General features: G+C 42.0%; 1 protein-coding gene across 1 annotated transcript in view; it reads right to left on the reverse strand.

Moving 5' to 3' along the window:
• The window catches only part of ARHGAP35 (Rho GTPase activating protein 35), a 160580-nt gene that overhangs the window by 89102 nt on the left and 48677 nt on the right, over positions 1 to 22801 (reverse strand). The window contains exon 2 of the mRNA XM_036746981.1: positions 2290 to 6155. Within this exon, the coding sequence (XP_036602876.1) occupies positions 2290 to 5970 (3681 nt within the window). The 5' untranslated portion in view covers positions 5971 to 6155. The remainder of the gene's footprint in view (positions 1 to 2289; positions 6156 to 22801) is intronic.

Consider the following 22801-nt stretch of genomic DNA (forward strand, 5'->3'; position numbering starts at 1 on the left):
AGCACCTACTGGGGATACAATAAGAGGCAAAACAGTCCCTGCCTTCAAGGAGCTTATAATCTAATGGAGAATGTGAACAGATACGAACAAGCTATACACAAGACAGAAAGAAAACAACCAACAGAGGGAAGGCACTGGAATTAAGAGGGGTTAAGGGAAGGCTTCCAGTAGAAAGTGGGTTTTAGTTGGGACTTAAAGGAAGGCAGGGAGAGAGCTCCATGCCCCCCGAGCTGAGAGACGGAGAGTCTTGTTGAAGAAATAGCCAGGAGGCCAATGTCACTGGAGGAAGGTGTAAGAAACCAGAAAGGGAGGAGGGGCAGGTCATGAAGGGGTTTGAAATGCCAAATCAAGCATTTTGTATTTGATCCCTGCAGCTCTCCAATCAAAAAGGCAAAGGAGTGGAGGGTCCCAAAGAAGTGTTGAGTACCCAGACTGAGAATCTGCAGGACAATGAGCTTCTCCTCCTGGGGGAGACAAGCAAAGGAGCAGAGGGATATGATGCTGAAAGGACATTAGAGCAGGAAGGAGATTTGGAATACAGACTGTCTTACGTGGCTGGAGTGGCACCATCACTTCGATCAGGCATCCTGACAAGTTTCATCATGGAGTGTAACCCAATAGCATCTGGCCTACTTTGTGACACCAAAACGTTGCACCAAGCGAAGCAGCTCCTGACTGGCTGCTACTGTGGGGTTCTGAATAAAACAATTCCTTAACAAGAGGAAAGCAGTCAGAATGCTCTTTCTAAAGCTACATATGCAGAAATGTGACCTTACACACACACACACACACACACACACACACACACACACACACAAAATGATGAATGACCTCTTTGAATTAGCTGTCCTCTAGGGGTTAATCCAAGGCCAACGAAAAGGAGCTTCAAGAGTTTCCACTGATTTAAAGATTTTATCCATACATAAAGCTCTGAATAGAAAGTGTTAAATGATATAGAGCAAAATTAACCTGTGGCAAAAATATTTCAGTGACCGACCAAGAGTTGTTGATGGAATATTCTGTGCTTCAGGTACAGACTCAGCTAGAGATGAGATCTCACCTATCTTCAGAATTCTATGATTCTATGTTGCTTCAGAAATGTTACATACTGTCATTCATATACCAGGTTAGGCCTGCTCACAGGCTCTGCCTGCTTTCAAGCAGTCTTGGTGAAGAACCCCCATGAAGACTCTCTTGCTCTTTCAACATTCAAGGCTTTAGGGAGCCTTCTAGCTCTGACCCTTTGTGTGCTACATTCTAGGACCCCCTTCCAGCTAAGGTATGAGAAAAACTTCAAGGTAGGAGGGGGCAGGTTATGAAGGGCTCTGAAGGCCAAACAGTATCTTGTATTTGATCCTGGAGGTAACAGGAAGCCACTGAAGTTGATTGTGGAGGACCTGTGCTTTAGGAAAATCACTTTAGTGGATGATTGGAGGAGACTGGAGTGGGGAGAAACTTGAGGCAGGCAGACCCATCAGCAGTTACTGCAATTGTCCAGGAGTGAGAAGATGAGGACCTAGACCAGGGTCAGGACAGGAGAGAGGGGGCCATATTTAAGAGATATTACGAAGGAGAAATCAACAGGCCTTGGCTGCAGATTTGATATGGGGTGGGGGTGAGATATGGTGAGGCAGCCCGAATGACTCCTGGGTTGTGAGCTTCCTGAGTTGTGAGCCTGAGGGACTGGGAGGATGGTGTTGCCATCTACAATAAGGGAAGGTAGAAGGGGGGAAAGGTTTAGGGGAAAAGATAATGAGTTCCATTGCGGACATATTGAGTTGAAGATGTCTACTGGAGATCCAATTTAAGATGTCTGAAAGGCAGTTGGAGATGTGAGACTGAAAGTTATAGCAGAGTTTGGGGCAGGATAGGTAGATTTAATAGAGATGGAAATTAAATCCAAAGGAGCTGATGAGATCTCCAAATAAAGTCATATGGAGGGAGAAGAGGGCCCAGGGTTCTAGGATTGAACAAATGAATAAATTTTCAATCAGTAAAATTTACTCTACTGAGCCTCTGTTCTCTAGGAATAATCATTCCATTTCATTCAACAAGCCTTTGCATGGCCCTTTTCTGCGGAGAGTCTGGTGGTAGGGTTGAGGAGGATACTAAGTTTGGATAAAAAATAGAGAAAGAAAGGCCTTCAGGGAACTTACTCCAATTCAATTAATGTTGACCAAAGATCTACCACGTGAAAGGTTTTGTTCTAGGCAACACGATTCATTCTAAGGTAAAATCTATTCCTAACGTGGCCCCCCACCCCACTCCCATCAAAAGTGAACACATTACCTTGGCGTTCCTTCGGAGACTGCGCAGAATGTTCCGCCTCCTTGGGTCTTCATCTGTTTCATAAGGGATCACAGAATTGTCCCCTTTGTATCCCTGGGAGGCCTGGTCCTCCTCTTTTTTCCGAATGGGCCCTAGCTCATCATCACTCCCCACACTGAAGCTGGTCCTGTAACTGGCAAAGCGCCCTAGGCGCGTGCACCGTGTCCTATACAACACAGGTTTGCTCACTATAGACACTTTGCGCCCTCGCTCCAAAGAGCTTGTGTCCATTTCACTATCAGAGCCATTGGCACTGCCATTGGACTGGGCTTTGTTGATGTTCCGGATGGTGATGATTTTGCCTTGGGTGCTGTCATGTGGCACAGAGTAGATATTTTCCTCCTCGTTCCGTGGCTTGACCACAGCATCCATTGGCTCTGCATAATCTGAAGGATCAAACCCATCAGCAGGAAGCCAGCTGCTAGAAGACACTGACTTCCTTTGGGCATCCTTATGCCCTTGGTCCAAATAAGACAGATCCCCTTTTATTTCAAAATGGACAGGAGGCTTTGGTTTCACTGGTGGAGGTACTTTGTTGTTGAGCTTACTTTCAATGCTCATAAAGAAAGACAGACTGTCATTCCCCTCTAGCTCCATGGAAAGCTTCGAATGATCTTTGGACAAGGAGGGCAAGGATGTATCTTCTCGGAAGAGGCTATAGGTTGGGGGTTCGATGTCTTCTTCAGAGTCAGGAAGATTAGAGTTGCAGAGAGGGGAGCCAGCGCGGGGGGAGTTAAAGACTTCCTCGGTAGTACTACAGGCCTCGGCAGCGTTATCATACATATGGGTGGCCTCAATGATGTTCTTCTTCTCTACCACATCTTTGAAGAATGGATGAAAGATCTCCAGTTTATGCTGAGGCTGGCTACAAGGGATGTTTGTAAATCTTCCATCAATTTCTTGGGCTATCTCCTCTCCTTCGGTCAACTGTTCCCGGCTTAAGTCATTGTCTAGAACATCAGCTGTGCAGTCAGTGAGAGCTACAAGCTGAATGGGAATGATGTCCTGCACTTCACAAAGAAAGGCACGTAACATAGCCAAGGAGGCCTTCCGTTTGGCTGAATAAAAAACTATGTACCCATGAACCAATCGGCTTTTCCTAATGCTAAATGAGGAATGATATGAAAGAATTGACAATTCGATGCGCTTTTTGTGGGGTCCTATTATTGGTAATTCAAGTAAAACCGAGTTGTTGCTGCCGCCCTGAGAAGGCTTACATGTTTGGGATTGGAGAACAGGAAAAAGAATGTCATCTGTATTAAATGGATCTCCACACATGAGACACATTACAATCCGCAGATCGATGTCAGCCAAATCTTTGATGCTAGCAGTCGAACTAACGAGATTTAAGTTACGCTTTGAGTCCAAAAGTCCTTTTAAAACTTGACTAATTTGCTTCTCATTGATGTTGCGCCCATAACCGATGCCGGCAGAAGCTGGATCCAGAAAGACACACTGCAGCTTGCTGGCAATCTGTTGGCCTTGTTGTATTAAGCTGTGCAGTGTTTCACCGCTAGTGTCTCCTCGCTTGTTAACTAATATTAGTGTCAGGGGAAGATGAACCAAATGATTGTCCCTACGGCCAAGTGTTGACTCTCTACTTTTTTCAATACTTTCTACAACATAAGAGAGAGACTCCTTTGAATTGTAAAGGCAGAGACAACCATGGGGTTGAAAGGTTGGTGTCTGGAAAGAATTTACGGGAAGTCGGACATTACCTTCTATTGGCCTCAGAGAAAGTTCATACATTTTGCCATCTATCACATATTTGTCATCATTTGTACAAAGAGCTCGAATTTCATTTGCCAATTCTCTAGCAAGACCATCCTTGCCAAGAATAACCAGGTTGATCCGATCTATGTTGGGGTCAGAAAGTGAGTTTTTTTGATTGCGATCAGAAGGTCTGATGAACCGAGAACTAACCAGGTGTTCAATTTTGGAGTCTACACACATGGGGCAGTTGGGACAAGTCTCCTTGGTTGGGTGGTACACAAAATGAATGTGCTTTAAAATGAGAGCATCCCGCTCTGCCTGTAGCTTCTGCAGAGCTTTGAATCGCTGCTCTTCCCCCAACACATCCTGAATGACACCCATCTTCTCCTTACTAGGTTTAGCATCAAGTTCTAGTTCATAGAACAACTCAGAATATTCTAGGAGCAGTTCCTGAAATTCTTCCTTGGCTTTGTCTATAATCTGTTTTTGGTGTTTGCTGTAGATATCCATATATACAGATTCTTCCAGCCACAGGTAAAAGTCTTCATTCATGATAAAACTACGAGCCTCTTCCCAAGGCTTCCCAGGAGTTATGAAAGGAGACGTCTCTAGGTTTTCTTTGAAAGCCCTTCGCATCTCAGCTCTTTTCCTCTCATTCCTCAGCTTCTCTAAATGGGCCTCATATAGCTGCTCAGCAGGTAGAGTCTCCATTAAATCAAAAGGTATCCGTTCATTTTCCATATTGTCAATGTGGCTGGTGGTATCCCAAGGTGTTTCTTCAAGCACAACAAACCACTTTAGAAATTCTGGCTTGGTTTCCAATAGTTTTTCCGCTTTGATGCAACTCAAGTGGTCAATCTCATCAAGGTTGGGGATGAGAGCTTCAAAAGCCAGCGGGAGAGCTGCAAGATACAGCTTCCTGCGCCGCTCAATGTGTTCATGTTTGAGACGGTGGGTGTGCTGCAGGAAGAGTTTCTTGGCTTTCTGTGTGCCCTCGAGGTAGACGTAGTCCTGGTACTCGGGAGAAGACTGCATCTTCCGGCTGACGCCCGGCCAATTCTCATTGTGGCTCTTCACGATGCGGCTCACCAGCCACTCATACTTGTCTTTTGCAGTTGCTATTTGTTGGCTCTGCTGCTTCAGAGCCTCAAAGTAAGGGATGATTTTCATCTTCCCCCGACTTTTATCAATGAGCTGCACTAAAGTGCTAAAAGCCAGGTCCACATTCACATTAGATCGAGCTGAAGTCTCCACAACCTGGAGATTCTTTTTGCTTAAGGCAAAAGTATGTGCATCTCGAATGTACCGCTCCACTCCCTCATCACACTTTGTCAGAACCACCACTATAGGCTTTTTTGTCTTGGCAAGTTGATTGTAAAGGTTTGAAACAAACTTGAGCTGATCATCAAAGTTCCTGTTCATTCCCCTGCTCACATCGATGCAGAGAAGAAAGCCATCGATCAGCAGCTTTCCTTCTGGCATTTGTTTCTGTTCAAAGTCTTGTTCCAGCCCCAGCTGGTCAGTGCAAAAATACATGAGCTTCTCCGCAGATGCAAGCTTTGTGGCTGCAGCTCTCTTGATGTAAGGTTGCAGGGCGGTGCTCCGGTGAGGCTGGAAAGTCTGGTCATCAATAAATTCAGTCTGTTCCACAATGTGAATCCTACATTCCACACAGTCTTCCAGGGAGCGCCCCACTTCCCCCCAGTACAAGAAGTGGTCATTGTTGACAACCCTCCCACCAAAGTCACTGGTGCTGAGGACAGAGGTATGGTCCAAGTGAAATTCATCAGCACTGGGGCGAACAAAACGATTGCACAGGCAAGACTTCCCAATGCCACACTGTCCCTTCTCCTTCTCTGTCCCCGACAATCCCACCACACTGACATTGTAGGTGGGAATGCGGACATCTTGCTTCCTTGCCATCATCATCGTCGACACATCCTGCCAGGGTCAGCCACTTCCGAGATGATTTGTGTCTTCCAGTGTCCTGTACAACTTCCCCACTGGCCAAGGGGAGGGCAGTTGTTACCAGTGCAGGCAAACTGCCCACACAGGAGAAGAGACTGATCTCATAGCGCTTCTGTACCAGCAAAAGTTTCTCATCACTCAGCAGCCTGTAGGACAAAAAACAAACACATAGCCAGCATTATAAAGCTGAAATCAAAGTACAGTTATCAAACGACAATAATCACGAATGACTCCTAGTCTTGAAAAGAGCCCCCATATTTAATATTCTGAGAACTAAAACACTTAATTTCTTTACAAAATAAGAGCATTTCTTTTGTAAGAAATAACTGATATGGACACATGTTCTTTGGCTGCCAAGGACCAATGATATTCTTATCATCCATATTGCACCTTATTATATTCTGCCCTGGTAAGACAATATCTCAAGTACTGTGACCAGTTCCTGAGATTACATTCTTAGGAGGAACAATGATAACCTGGAGTAATTCCACCGAAATGCAACCAGGATAGGAAAGGGCCTCAAAGTCATGTCAATGAGAACTGGTTGAAAGAACTGCGGCTATATAACCGAGAGAAGGGAAGACAGAGGGGAAGATGACTGCTGTCTTCAAATATCTGTCCTTATATCTGTGTCCCCAGTATCTGATATAGTGTCTTGCTCAGTAGCACTTGATGTCTGTTGAATTGAACTGAGAGACTGCATAAAAGGGATTGGTTTTACTCTGTTAAGGATTAAAGAATTTAAAGCTGAGAGGGACCAAAGATATAGTCTAGTCCAGGAGTCCTTACCTCCTGGGGTCCATGAACACTTAAAAAAATTTTTTTGATAACTGTACTTCTACATAACTTGTAACTCTTTGTGTTTTGTTTTATATATTTAAATAGTCCAAGGAGTCCATAAGCTTCATCAGACTGCCCGAGGGGTTCATGACCCCCTAAAAAGGTTAAGAAGCCCTACTTTTGCCCAATCCCCTTATTTTACATTAGGAAAAGTCAAGGCCCAGAAAAACTGAAGTGCCTTGCCTGAGGTCAGACAAGCAGAAACACAGCGAAAATGTGAGTCCCTATTGGGACTGTACACCCATGAGTTTTTTCTGTTGCCATGCTAATTCCTGTGCATATCAGAAGGCAATACTAAAATCAACAGATGAAAAACACAGGGATGTAGATTTTACTAGAAGTGTTCATATAAAGACTGCATGACTACTGTCAAAGAGGGCTGTAGGAGCTAGATTAGATGACTTTAAAGTTCTATGCAATTCAAAGTTTATAATTTAAGGACTGGAAAAAATCAGTTGATTATTAACATAGCCAAATTCACTATCTCTGGAAATTACCATAGTGAACAAATTTTTAAATAAACCAATTATCAAATTATCTTTCAAATCAAGTTTATATCTTATAAAAGTCCAGCATTTTTATAATTTTTATTGATGGGAATGTAAGAAATGCCCTGCTGAAGAGATGAAATGGTCTATATCAAATTTCATTATCTTGTCTGGGGACAGTCTGAGATCATTGTTATCAACCCAAAGCAATGCTATCAGAGATGCTGCTCCCTAAAAGGTCACGGAGGCCAGTTCTGTATGGAAATACAGGTTGTGTGTGTCAGGAAAATGATGACACGACTTGCAGCTGACTTCGATTTGAGTGAGGGAGGGCTGTGCAAGGTCACCAGCCTCACTTTCTCCTCCAGAGCCATCTGAGTCCAGTGGCTTGATATTCATTGGAAATACAACTTAGCTAGACAAAGGCTAGAAAGAAGTCATTAAACTGGTCAAGAGGGGGAAATCGATGGATGCAAGTAATCACCTCATAACAGCCAAAAGCAGCATTAAGAGGATTCCTGCCTTAGCAGGAAGAAATGAAACAAATATGGAAAAGAGATAAAATATTTAGTCCCTCCCTTCATGTTAAACAAAAATGAGCAAGAAATGTGTGTAAGCACTGGAAGTATATTTTTTAAAACCTAGTAAAAAAAAATTTTAAATGTCAAATGGGCTAAAACTAAGTACACCAACACATAATTAGGCAGCCAGAAAGGCTTAAAACAATCTTCAGCTACATGATTAGCAGGAATGCCCACAATAAAGGAGGTGATCATTCCAGTCTTGCCCTGGTCAGACATCATCATCATCATCACTCCTTTATATTATACTTCATGGCTTGTAAAATCCACAGTTCACATTTTCATAGAACTTTATGGCTTACAAAGTGTTCTGTGTATAAAGTGTTCTCTGTATGACTCTTCTGTGGGTAATACAAACAACAGTATGCCCCTTTTACAGATAAGGAAGCTGAGGCTCAAAAAGTGACTTGTCATTGATCACATGAATAGGGGCCCCACCTATAACCCTGGGCTCTGATCATTACACCCTGCCCTCTCTTAACAGCAAGAATTTGTCTAATTAGTGCTGGGGACAGAGGTGGGAAAACACAACCCTTTGGAATAGGTTCAGAAGAAATCAAGATGGTGAGAAAACTCAAAACCCTATTAACAAGAGAGTGAGTGGAAAGAACAGTGTGTAGCCTTGAGAAAGGGGGCATAATAGGGAGAGGCCTCCTGCTGGATACGGGAGGGCAATCTTCAGTTATCTGGAGAGGTATCACAAGGGAAAAGGGCCCCTTTCCAGGATGCAGGAAGACAGGCACACTGATGCTCTATTAGTGGGGCTGTGAACATTCCATTTCCATTCTGGAAAACAATTTAGAACTAGGCCACAAAAGTCACTAAACCATACATAACTTTTGACTCAGTTATGGTACCACCATGAGAACTTAAAGACTAAAGAAAAAGGAGCGTGGGGGGAAGAGGACCCATATGTACAAAAATATTTATAACAGCTCTTTGTTATGGTGGCAAAGAACTGAAAATTAAGCGAGTGTCCCCTTCAGTTGGGTAACAGATAAATTATGGTCTATGAACGTAATGGAATGCTACTGTGCTGTAAGAAATGATGACAGCAATACGCGACTAGTACGAACTGATGCAGAGTGAAATGAGCAGAACCAGGAAAACAATTTATACTATAACATTATAAAAACAAAAACCATGACAGACTTAGGAAGTCTGCTAAATGCAATGATCAATCATGATTACAAAGGATTGATAATGAAGACTTATCCACGCCTGTTGGATCCACGTTTCCTTTAAGACTCCAATGCCACCTTCTTTAAAAAGCCTAAGTCTCCACAGTTGCTAGTGCCTTACTCACTAAGGGTACCTGCCACCTACTTTATATTTCAGTTTTATATAATGATTTCTATATCTGCTGTCTTCTCTGTTAGAATGTGAGTTTCTTAAGGGCAAAGACTGCTTTTGCTTTTTCTTTGTATTCCAAATACTTAATGCATGGCACAGAGTAAGCAGTTAATATATTTTTGTTTACTGATGGGGCATTCTGCTTCAGGCTAGGGGCAGAAATAAGACTAATGGGGAAAAGTTACAAGGAAGGAGATATTGACTCACAATAGTAAAGAACCAAATGATTAGAGTTGTCCAAAAACGGTTTCCTCAGGTGGTAGTTTGTTCCTCAGGACTAGAAGAGTACAATTATCTGGAGGTTGGATAACTACTTAAAAGAAGGGATTTACACTTCGGTAGAGTCTGGGCTGAGTAACAATCTTGGAAATTCCTCCTAGCTCTAAGATTCTCCAAGCAGGAAAGACCTATGTTTTACTTGAAATAACTCATTCAAGTCTCAGCTAGGATAATCATCAAGGGAACTGTGTATAACACAACACTCTTCGATGAGGAAATAAAACTGGAAACACCTTGAACCAAACAAGTTATTGCATAACTATGGAAATGGCATCAAATTCATACAGAATTGGATCTCTGAGGCCATAAATTGACTTAGAAAATATCAAACGAACATTTTCTGTGTTGTATTATATTATTAGATTTGTTAAATATTTCCCGATCACATTTTAATCTGGTTTGGACTAGGGCATGAATTTGACACCATTGCTCAATATCCTCACTTATAAAACGGAAATAACATTTTACAAAACTGGGGGTGGGGGTGATGCTTGTAAATTTTAAAGGAATGTGAGCAATTCTCACCAGAATTAGCCCCTAAATGACACAGGCTATTCTCAAGATCTCTAACTCAACCAAAGTCATAAAATGACAAATAGTGGTTCCAGATCCATCCCAACTAGTCCCTATGTGTCTCTTGAAATCCTCACTTCTTGATGACTCAATTTTTGTCCATCAACTAGAACCAAGAAAAAACATATGATCCTCACAGCTATCTTGAGGGAAAGAAATGTGATTTTTTGGTAATTCCTTCAACGTTAGATATAAGTTCCAGATAAAACTAGACGCATTGCTTGAAATGAATTTGTTGACTCATAATGCTTGTTCTTATTTTGAAAAGCAGGTAAAATGGTTAGCTGGGGGGGAGAAATAACTTGCAGCAAGATTCTCTGATAAAGATTTTATTTTCAAGATACATAAAGAACTGATTCAAGTGTGTAAAAATAAAAGCCATCTTCCAATTAATAAATGGTGAAAGGGATATGAACAGGCAGTTCTCTGGGGAGGAAACTGCCATATGAAAAAATACTCCAATTTATGAATAATTAGAGTAATGCAAATTCTGAAGTTCTACGTCACTCATCAGACTGGTAAAGTTGACGAAAGAATGAGACATGAAGGGACTGTGGGGCAACAGGTACATTAAAACACTGTTGGTGGAGCTGTTTTCCAAAGACCATTCCAGCTAATTATAAGAGACTGATCAACAATATGTTGGCCAATTAACTAATTTATAGTTATAACTACATTTAGAATTGGAGGTGATCTCAAAGGCCATCTAATTTTACTGAGTTGGAAACTGAGGGCCAGAGGGGCTAAATGCTTTAGGATGATAGATCTAGAAGGTCCTTTAGAGATCATTAGTCTATCTCATTTTATATAGGAGGAAACAAAGGATCAAGAAATTAAGTGATCTGTGAATTCTTTGGTCATCACAACCAACGAAACAAAGACAAATACAAAATAGCCCTCGAGCCTCTTCTGTTTCTGCGGTATCAGTGGCAGAGTGGTGGAAAAGGAGACTGAGGGAGCTAGGAATCACAGATGGGAGAAGACAGAAAAGAGTAAAAGGAAGGGCAGGCACAGATGGGTTGTGATATTCAACACTGGAGCAAACTTCAAAAATGATGAGACTGCAGGTCCATTTTGGTTTCTTTTGATACCAATGACTATGTAGCATGCATTTTCCTAGTAGAACGTGAGCATGTTTAAAGTAGAGACTGCTCAATGTTGTATTTCTGTCCCTAGTGACTAGCAGTTCCTGGCACAAGGTGGGCATTCAATAAATGCCTGTTGATCTACTCTCAATGAAATGACTCTATCAGCATTTTTATTTTTAAGTTTTACTGATGCCTTTGCTTTGTAGATCAGTCATTTCCTAACACACTACTCTCACTGAACTCCCCCTGTAACAAATGGGTTAGCAAAACCACTTGAGATGTACACATCCCCCATCATGGAACCTTTTCTTTTTTTAAACAAACAATGAAGGGCCAAGTCAAATGACAGGGTAACTATGTCTGACAATCTATGCCCAAATCCACCCCAACATTCCCCTATTTCTCCAGAGAGGAAGATAGTACATCTGCTGTCTATTCTCCCGCAACAAGACTGGTCACTGGCACTAATCAAGTGTGGCTGCCTTTCAATGCTGTTCCCTTTCTGTTGTTGTTGGGTTGTTTTAGTTATGTCTGACTCTTGTCACCCCATTTGGGCTTTTCTTGGCAGAGATAGCAGAGTAGTTTGCTCATTTTACAGATGAGGAAACAGAGGCAAACAGGGTGAAGTGACTTGCCCAGCTAGGAAGTGTCTGAGACCACATCTGAACTCAGGAAGAGGAATCTTCCTGACTCCAGGTTTGGCACTCGGTGCACTAAGCCACCCTTGGTAACTCACTACTTCCCCTCAAAAGAAAATTCTAACTTTTCTGTCTGACATTCAAGGCCCTGTACAATTAGGCACCAGTTTAAATGTCCTTTCTCATCTCATATTACTCTCCAATATTCAGAGCTGTCTATTCTGTTTTTCAAACACTGGCCCCTCCCACCTCTGTGGTTGTCACCCCTGTGGCTTCCCTACATTGCGACCCCACCTCCAAATCCTTGGCTTATTTACTTCCTAAACCATTCTTTATCTCCCCTAGGAAGCTTCCCTGATTCCCCTTCCCCCACCTTTGGATTTTTTTCTCATTTCCAATATACTCGTAATCAAGGTTTTGCCAGTTCTTCAGAATTCCCTCCTTGGCTACAGGCTGTAGCTGGCTCAATCAGTAAACACCGTCATCAAGCAAATGTCTGACAAGAAGAAAAGATGGACTGGTCACCCGTATGGTCAGAGCTGAGAGAGACAAGCGGCCAGCTCAAGTAGGCCAAGGAGTGGGTGGTCCTCTCTAAGGAAGACAAGTCAAGCTATGAGCAGATATCGTGGGGTAAATTTATGATACGGACAAGAGGATGGGCAAGGATGGACAGGGTACAATCTGTGTCCCTGAAAAGAGCCTCCTAATCACTAAGACTACAGATCTCTGCGTATTTTGAGTGTATGAGACTGATCTAAGTTTATGTTATTCCTCTCACTGGGCTTTTCTAATTTTGGCATTAAGAGTACCCACTTCATGTTGGTAGAAGGGACACAAATATGAATTCCTATTCCCTTAAGTGGCCCATAGAGCAGCTTACTGAGCCCAAACAGGAAAAACGGTTTCACCGGCCTCTCGCTATTATTCCTCATCTGGAGAAAATCCTTCCTATTTATGCCCAAGGTGTGTGGACATGAACCAGAGCAAGCTAGCATCCTTGTAGCTCTGGTGTGTGGCTGAGGCACCTGCGAATCTCACAAGGGCACTGTCCTGAGGAATCTGAAGAGTGGGCAGCACCATGTGGTATGCTGGGAAGGCACAGGACTTTGATCTGAATCTGAACCAGGGTTTTGCCCCTTCGTGCCTGTGTGATCTTAGGGCAGCTGTTCCTCCCTGGGTTCCAGTTTATGCCTTTGTATGATATGGGTACAGGACCTCATAGCTTCAAATGGCCAAAAAGCAAGAAACAAGAGGCACACGAGTGTATCTCAGATGTGACAGGAGGCCCTGTGACTGGCAAAAAGTCTCAAATACCTAAATCAGACTATCAGACTAAGCAGCCTCTATGTCTTTGAGAGGAAGAGGCCACATGAGCAAGCAGCTTTTCAAAAATGGGCTTGACAATTCTCATTTTTACAGACCTACTTCTGCTAGAAAATACTGGGAAACCATTTTGAGTTGGTGTTTAGAAGCAAATATATGCAAATATGTAGAATAATGACCAACTGACAAAGTAACAAGAATGCCCTGGGAAAATATTTAGGAGAATTTTCAGGATTCTTTCTTACAAACACAAAGTAATTTACAGAATCAGGAAATGCGCGATGAGGTAGACAGTTAACAGAAGGAAATGGGGTGGTAAACTGTGTTGGAGGCTTTTGGACACCAACTGGAGATATGGGTTCATAATTTGGGCACTAAGACTCCACGTAAATGGGCTCCTTGGGGGAGCTCATCAAGAGCTATTTCCCAATGCAGAGTGTGACAAATAGGGATGGGTCTCCTACCGCGAGATCAGGAGGTAAGAGCTCCCTAGGACTAGCAGTCAGAAGACCTGGGGTTGAATCCTCATTCTCTTATTCCTGGGTGACCATGGGCAAGTCATTTAGGTTTCAGGTTTGCTCAAAGGTTGATCTCTAAGGTTCATTCTATCATTAAATATTATGACCTTATAAAAATAAAGTAAGTTTAGCCAGTTGTAGAAGTTACACAGACAATAGATGAGTTGCTCATGGGTTGCTGATAAGGCAAAGTAGTATCTTGTAATGTCATCAAGCCACAGGACTACCTCTGTTGAGGGGAACAACTCCTGCAGAAAAGGGGCCTGTCATTCCCCACCACCACCAGCACTCGCTGACCAAGTGTTACCATGGGGCAAGGAAGTTCAAGAGTCCCAGGAATAGTAGTGCCCCCTGCTACCAGGTTGGAAGTTAGGAGCCCCAAATTTTAACCATATATCTAACAATGGTTGCATGTATGTATGTATGTATGACCCTGGATAAGTCCTTTCCTCTGTCAGATGAGAAGTTTGAAGTATATGATCTCTAAGGGCTCTAGTCTTGATAGCTGTCAAATTTCCTATCACCTGCAACTGGTTTAAATTCAGCACTTACTAAGGGCCTTCTCTGAGCAAGGCACTGTGTTCGTCACAGATGACAAGTAGCTAGGTAGGACACAGACTCTGCCCTCCAGCAGTTATTGAAGAAGTCCTCTCTTTTGCACATCTAGTGCCTAGTACAATGCCTGGCAAATGGTAGGTGCTAAATAAATGCTTGATGAAAATGAAGAAATTAAAGCTATCTATAGTCATATGAAAAATGCTCTAAATCACTAGTGACTGGAGAAATGCACATCAAAACAACTCTGAGGTACCATCACACCTGTCAAACTGGCTAATATGACAAAACAGGAAAATGATAAACGTTGGAGATGATGTGGGAAAATTGGAACACTAATACATTGTTGGTGGACTTTGCCCAAAGGGCTATTAAAATGTGTATACCCTTTGACCCAGCAATACCACTTCTAGGGCTATATCCCAAAGAGATTATACAAGGCAGAAATGGACCTGTATATACAAAAATATTTATAGTAGCCCTTTTTGTGGTGGCCAAGAACTGGAAATTGAGGGGATGCCTATCGACTGGGGAATGGCTGAACAAGGTATGGTATATGAATGTAATGAAACACTATTTTGCTATAAGAAATGATAAACAGGCGGACTTCAGAAAAACCTGGAAAGACTTATATAAACTGATGCTGAGTGAAATAAGCAGAACCAGGAGAACATTGTACGTAACAGTCACATTGTGCAATGACTACTTTGATAGGCTTAGCTCTTCTCGGCAATGCAAGGTTCTAAGACAATTGCAAAAGACTCATGATAGAAAATGCTATCCACATCCAGAGAATTATGGAGTCTGAATGCAGATTGAAGCATATTATTTGCTCTCTCCCACTAGTTCTAATTCTTTACAATATGACTAATGTAAAAATTGGTTTAATATGAATGTATATGTAGAGCCTATATCAAATTACACAGTGTCTTGGGGTGGGGGAAGGGGAGAGGGGGAGAAAATGTGGAACTCAAAATCTTATTGAAGTGAATGTTGAAAACTAAAAATAAATAAATTTATATTTTTAAAAGACGCTTGATGAAGTGAGATGAAGCTATGATACAAACATCATGACACAAGAGAAAGGGCTAAGTACCAGGCAGAACACTAAGACCAGGCTTAGAAAGGGAAGCTGGAGTTAGATGAACTTTACTCTCCATGTTTCAAAAGAGGAAATCATTCTATGAAAGCACTAAGGAACAAGGACAGAGTCCACAAATTCCTTTTCTGAAAGCTTAGTCAGTTCCATATATAAATACATGTTTCTAGGATATAAAATTCAACAAACCCTTCGTATTTTTTCAGTCTGAATACCTCTTAGTCACCTACCTAACAGCACAAGACAGTAATAAATGACGCCAAATGGAAAGAATAGGAAGCATCACTCTGAAGGTATGAGACAAGGGAGAACACTTCAGACTTGGCTGATCAGGGAGGAGCTTCAAGTATTATAAGGATTTAGCCAGGTAAAGGAAGAATGGGTCATCACAGGAGGCAGTGACTTCCTGGCCACCTGAGGACAGAAGGACAGAAAGCTGTGTGTCAGGGATCTAAGACAAGGGATTCCTACTGCAGGTGGAACACAGAGTAAAGCATCCGTGAGGCTTATCTCAGGAGAGCTTATGATCCTAGGAGAAAGAGCATTCCAAGAGAGGGAAACAGCAGGAGTGGAGATACGGAAGTGTAAAGTTCCAAGGATAGTGGATCCGGCTGGGAGGAAAGGCCTAGGGGAAGAAACACTGGCAGCCGAGCCCAAAAGGGCAGGCTGTGGGCTTTGATTCACACGACTCTGCTAATTTCTCCCTCCTCTTCAAATTAAGTGTCTAGATGGTGGGTTTTAGCAAAAGGAAGGACATTCCATTCCTGGCTAACAATGAGTACAAATGAGTACAGTATCTTTTAGTGTGACATAAATAAAAATAGTAAAATAATAAAACATCAGAAAATCTGGATTCTTATTATTGGCTTCTATAGAGCATTCTCTTCACAACAACCCTGCAACAAATGTAAACCGAAGTGTTTCTACTATTGGATTCGGAATCTGGGAATCCAGCTCCAGTCCCAGCGCTAATTTCTCCCTCCTCTTCAAATTAAGTGTCTAGATGGTGGGTTTTAGCAAAAGGAAGGACATTCCATTCCTGGCTAACAATGAGTACAAATGAGTACAGTATCTTTTAGTGTGACATAAATAAAAATAGTAAAATAATAAAACATCAGAAAATCTGGATTCTTATTATTGGCTTCTATAGAGCATTCTCTTCACAACAACCCTGCAACAAATGTAAACCGAAGTGTTTCTACTATTGGATTCGGAATCTGGGAATCCAGCTCCAATCCCAGCTCTGTCATTTAACAGAGTGAGTCACTATCTCTCTGGGCCTCAATTTCCTCATCTGTAAAATGGGGAAGAATTAGATGAACTTGAAGCTTCCTGCCATTTTTCAGATGAGGGAACTAAGGCCGCAAAGGTTTCTGATCATTTGTCCAGTGTTGTGTAATTAGTGAGTGGCTGAGCCAGTAACCAACTAAGGTCCCTTTGACTTGAGGACTGGTGTACCTCAAAAGGACAAATGTTTGTAAAACAAACAACCTGGTAGCAGTACTTGCTGGAAATTTAGAAGCTGAAGAGACCTAGAGAGTCAGAAGCAAGAAAGCCTAAATCAAAGCTAGAAGGGACCAAAGGCTCTATTTTACACATAATCCCCAAAGAGACTAAATAACTACCCAAAGCCAAAGAGAGATAAGGATTAACCCCTATGTCTCAGATTCCAAATTTGGGGCTTTTATCCTCCAGGAAGCTGGAGGGTCTCCCAGGCCTGGAACACCTCCTAGGTGAACTGCTGCTGCCAGGCTCAGGGGACGAGGGACCCGGAACTTTAGTTCCGACTGATAGAGATGTTGGGCACAAAGGGTCATATCTCGCCCTCTCATGCCAACATACTTGGTGGGTAGGAAATGAAGTTAAGTTAGTATTCACCCTCATACCCTAGCAGAGTTCTCTTCTGTGTCCCAGAGATTGGCTAGGCCTGGGATCAATAAATCAGAGTCACAGAATTATTTATAGTTAGGCAAAATATTATGCAATATTATGATCCTTGCAGAAACTGTAATAGTCAAGAACAATTAAAAGGAATGTGACAGTCAAAGGATACGGCTTTGATCCTAGTTCTGCCACCTGCCACCTGTATGGCCTTGTGCTGGTCATTCTAGCTAGCTGTCTGTTTCCTGATTTATAAAATGAAAAGGTGGGCTACGATGCCTTCAAAGGCTCCTTCCAATTCTAGATATGTGATCCTATAACCCAGTCAAACTCCAGGACTTTACAAATGAGGAAAATGACACCTAGACCAAGGAAGGGACTGGCCCAAGGACACACAGCTAGTCTCAACAAGTCAACAAACATTTATTAAGCACCTACATGTTGGTTGGTGAGTCAATAAGCATTTATTAAGTGCCTACCATGTTAATGTGGGCACTATGCTAAGCGCTGGGAATACAAAGAAAAGCAAAAGACAGACAGACCATCTATGCTCTGGAGGAGCTCAGGGTGGCAGTGGATAGGGTGCTGGACCTAAACGGCTGTGTGACCCTAGGCAAGTCCCTTCAATTCTATCTACCTCGGTTTCCTCAACTTTAAAATGGGGATAATAACAGTACCTACCTCCCAGGGTTGTGGGAAGAGCAAATGAGACATCTGTTAAGAGCTTGAGGCACATAACAGATGTGTAATAAATGCTAGTTTCCTTCCTAACTAGCACTGTGATAAGTGCTAGAGATCCAAAGAACGGACAAAGAGCAAAACAAAAAAAAAAATCACTGAGAAACACTCAGGTGCCTGGTCTCAAGGAGCTCAGAATCTAATGGGGGTAGTCTTGGTGTTGTCAAACTAAATAGAAATATACATAACAATCCCTGTGGACTGCATATTGATTTAAAAAACCACATATTAGCCTTATCTATGTTCTATTGTATTTTTATTTGTTTTACTAAACATTTCCCAAATACATTTTAATCTGATTTGGCCGGAAATTGGGAGTGGTGCTCCCAATACGGATTGCTGGAGTAAGCAATATTTAACAACTATGCACAAACAAGATACAGACAGGATAAAGTGGAGATAATCTCAGAGGGAAGGCACTAGCATTAAGAAAGACTGGGAAAGGCTTCTGGCAGAAGGTGGGATTTTAGTTGGGGCTCGAAGGAAGTCAGGGAAGCCAGGAACTAGAGATAAGGAGGGAAAGAATTCCAGGCACGGGGTACAGCCAGTGAAAATTCACTGTATTGGAAGACAGTGTCATGTTCAAGAAACAAGCAAAGAGGCCAGCGTCGCTGGATTAGAGAGGATAGGGAAGGGAGAAAGGCATAAGAAGGCTGAAAATGTATGGAGGGGTCAGGTTTTAAAAAATCTTTAAAATCCAGAGGATTTTATATTTGATCCCAGAGGTAACAAGAAGATGAAGCAATGATAGAGTTGAGACTTGATGCCGACTCTTTTGATTCCCAATCTAGTGCTCTTTCCACAGGTTACAGTAGAACAATTCCTGCTGCAAAAATATACTTTCCTTGAAGCAAAAAATATGGATGTATGCTAGGGCTTCAGAGTACAGGAAATCTCTGAAATGGGTCATCTGGGGCTTTGGAAGGACTGATTTAAGCTTTTAGCCAGCTGGACATGAAAGGCTTAATCTCATGCAAACAGATGGGCTATTCTTGGGCAAAGGGCATGTGTATCCAGCCTCAAAACACAGTATCATCCAACAGGCCCACTGTACAGCATCCTGGCAAAGAGCAAGGAGGGAAGACAAAAACTGTTTAAAATATGGGAAGGGGGGAAGAGTAGGCTAAAAATCTGAAAATCCATTTCGGAAGTGACCTAGCTTGAAGGACAAATTTTAGATTGCTAAATAGAGAGTGATGTCCTTAAGCCTTGATCGAGGAAACTAGGAAAGATGTTTCCTTGGCATTTACCCTCATGTCACACGAATCTCAAGTATGGAAAACTTACCGCACCCCCCATGCATGCATTTGTTTTCAAGCCCAAGTAACAATGAATCCATAAGAATTCAGAGTAGAAAGCAGGACCAGCAAGACTACAACTGGCACTAGACCGAGTTTTCACCATGACACAGTTGCTCCTGTTCTGAAGCATTCAGAACTCAGAACAAAGAAGGGAAATCTCCGAGCCAAGATGTTCATTGGATGAAACGGAATTCCACTGATGAATAAGGGGGGCTGGCTGTTTTCAGCTAAAGAACTTCCTTAAACTTTATACTGCAGGCTTTTTCTTCAGCAGCTTCCAACTGGTCAGGAATCCAGGTAGCTGAGGGAAAATCCTAATGGTGCTTCAGATCAAAATAAAACCAATAAAACTTACAGGCCACAAATTTCTCTGCCTCAAGTTTCATTGTTGCTCAATGCAAACAAACTTCTCAGCCTGGCCTTCTGGAGGCTCCCTAATCTGACTTCTCACAAAATTAACCACTCTATAGTCCCACTACCCCAAAGGCCCTAGAGCAGGGCTTCTGAACCTTTTTTATACCCTAGACTCCTTTGAAGTTAAGAGAAGCCTATAGACCACCCCCTTCTCTGAATCATGTTTTTAATAGCATAAAATAAAATGAATAGAATTACATAGGAAACTAATACAATGAAATGTATTTATCAAAAAATTAAAAAGGCAAACCTGTTATATGGCTATAGTCTTCCCAGCTCCCTGCAGTGCACACAATGGGCACGCTAAATGTTTGTGGAATATTTACTAAGTGAAACAAAGTCAAACCCATCACTAAGGAACTTCAGAGCCAAGGCAAAATCAAGATTGGACTCCTCTAATGGTCCCAGGCACCACAGCACATCTAGCAAGCATTTTACTGCCAGAATCTGAGATTGCTACCAAAGCAAAATATAAAATGGCAGTATAGTCTTCCCTCTGAATTTCCTGGTAGTAATACAAATTCGACATTTTAAAAACAGAATAGATTCATCTGTTTCAGCAATTAGTTCTTGAGGACCAACAAACAAGTAAATATTTTCTTGTCCTTTTGGAAAAACACAACACACATGAATACTGAAGGAATTATTCCAGGCCCCAAATACCTTATTAACAGAAGATGATGCCGAAAAAACACATTTCTGTGACTAGGGAAAAACAGGTCAGCTTATTTTCATGTCTAACAGTAAGCCTTACAATTCCCCTAATGGTGTTTTTAAATGGCATGTGTAGCTGAGACTATTATTTCTAATGATTCCTACTTGCATTTCCATTACCTTAAAAACTGCCAGTCCTAGAGTATGCTTCTTCTATCAGCAGTAATGAAATTTTATAAATTATGTACAACTGTACGTAAGTGTACAAGTGTACAATCACTTTTAAATTAAAAAAAATTCAAGAATATAAAAAGTCACTAAAACTGGGCAGGAGTCAAATATGTTCATTCATCCATTTAAAAGTTTATTAAATACTTACTATATGTAACATATGCACTGTAGAAGGTGAGATAAAAAGATCAATGAGACAAGCGGGCCCTGTACCTGGGTCTAATCTAAGAAGGAAGAGATCAGGCATCTAAATACATACATTTAGAATTGCTAGAGTTTGAGAACTGAAAGAGACCTTAGTCCAAACCAAATTCCTTTATATCTCCAAACTTCAGGGTCCTCAAGATTAAATGGAAATCATAATTGGATTGCCTACTTCACAGGCTGGCTGTGATGATCAACAAAGTAACCTATTAAAAGTGACAGCCTTGATAAACCTTAAAGCACCATATAATTATCAGTTATTATTATCAAGGCAGATGTGAAGAAGCTACATTGAGCAAAGGCCACCAATGTTCTCCTCTGTCAGCTAAGTGTGCCCTCCCTCTGCAGGCCACACAACAGGGATGTCTACATCGTACACACACACCACAGGGCTGTTCATGACTGTAAAACAAGCCAGCTAGAGTAGATCATCTGTAAACGCTCCTTCCATGTTAAGTTTCTCTGACTGCCAGACGCTACGAAATGTTACTTAGAATCAAACAGTGCTTTAGACAACTGGGTTACTTTTCCTCAAACAGATACTGCCTCATTTGGGGTGCGGTAATGACACTAGGCTCTCCAAGGCCATGCCAAGAGCATCCGGGCTCTAACAGCTCCTACCAAGCTAGAAACCCTGTCAATGCAGGCCTTGTGATGGGCACTAGGGCTACCCTCTGAGAGCTAACCAAACTCAATCTGAAGCACTTTATCAGAGAAGTCAGCATAATGAAGGGATGGACTTTTTTTCCACCAACATACCGTATTTCCCCATGTATACGATGCTCCCATGTATATGATGCACCTTAATTTTGGGGCCCAAAATTTGAAAAAAAAATGTATTACATAAAGTTATTGAACTCAAGTTTTATCCATCTGCTCATAGCTTTCAGGCATCTTTTGGGCAAGTCTGGTGTGTGTACATATGCTTAGTCCATTCTGTTTCATGAACCTGAAGCACCAATTGTGTCCTCCTTTGAAATCAGTAACTTCTTTTTCATCAGCAATTCTTCTTGCCTCATGCTGAACCATCTTTGTGGATACAGGAATTCCAATGGCCCTTTGCTCTTCAATCCGTATCTTCAATTCCCTCTCTCAATCAGGCCATTTTGCTGACTTGTCTCTCATGGCCTTCTTCTGCCATGGCGTTTTCAGCAGGGTTTCTTCTTCCCGTAGCCAGTCTCAGATTGTTTTCTCAGTTGGAGGAAGACCAAACTTAGGTTCAGCAGCACGATTTCCATTCACTTTTGCAAACTGGATCACTTCTAAATTGAATTCAGCACTGTATGAAAATCTTTTCTGAGCCATTTCTGGGCAGAACGTGGCAAAGCGCAACCTAATATACCGGTAACAAATGTGAAACAAGCACAAAGACAACAAGCACAAAGAAGTGGGAAATGCAAGTAAAAAAAGGTACAACCACTGTACATGACGCAGCCAGTTTTTAGACCCCAAATTTTTCGAAAAGGGATGCGTCTTACACATGGGGAAATACGGTACATCATGAACAGTATCTACAGACTAAGACTTTATAGCAGAAGGAAGCCTCTCGAAAGATGAAATCAGGGGCCCCTGAAGTAAATCATTGCTTCAACAGTGAGAGGCACCTACTTTGAAGACAATTATAATTACTCTTACATTTGTGTATTATTTTCACAAACATAATCTCATTTGAATCTCACAAGAGCCTTGTGTGTGGGCTTAAGATAAGAATGGTTGGTATTTTAAGCAAAGATATCAAAAACAAGGTGTCAGTCAGTTAACAACATTTAGTTGTTTAGTATACCAAGCACTATGTTAAGGGGGAGGGGGGCCTTCAGTTACACAGGTACAAAGAAAGGTAAAAGACGGTATTGGGCCTCCTGGAGTTCACAGTGTGATGGGGAGACAACATGGAAAGAACCTGGAGGAGATATGTGGAAGCAATTAACAGAGGGAAGGCACCAGCAATACAGAAGAGGAACGGCTTCCTGGACTTGAAGTGAGCCAGGAGGCAGAGAGGAGGAGGGTGAGCGCCCTAGGTGTGGGGGAAGCATT

Source organism: Trichosurus vulpecula, chromosome 2 (assembly GCF_011100635.1).
Source record: "Trichosurus vulpecula isolate mTriVul1 chromosome 2, mTriVul1.pri, whole genome shotgun sequence".
In the NCBI taxonomy this organism is placed as follows: domain Eukaryota; kingdom Metazoa; phylum Chordata; class Mammalia; order Diprotodontia; family Phalangeridae; genus Trichosurus; species Trichosurus vulpecula.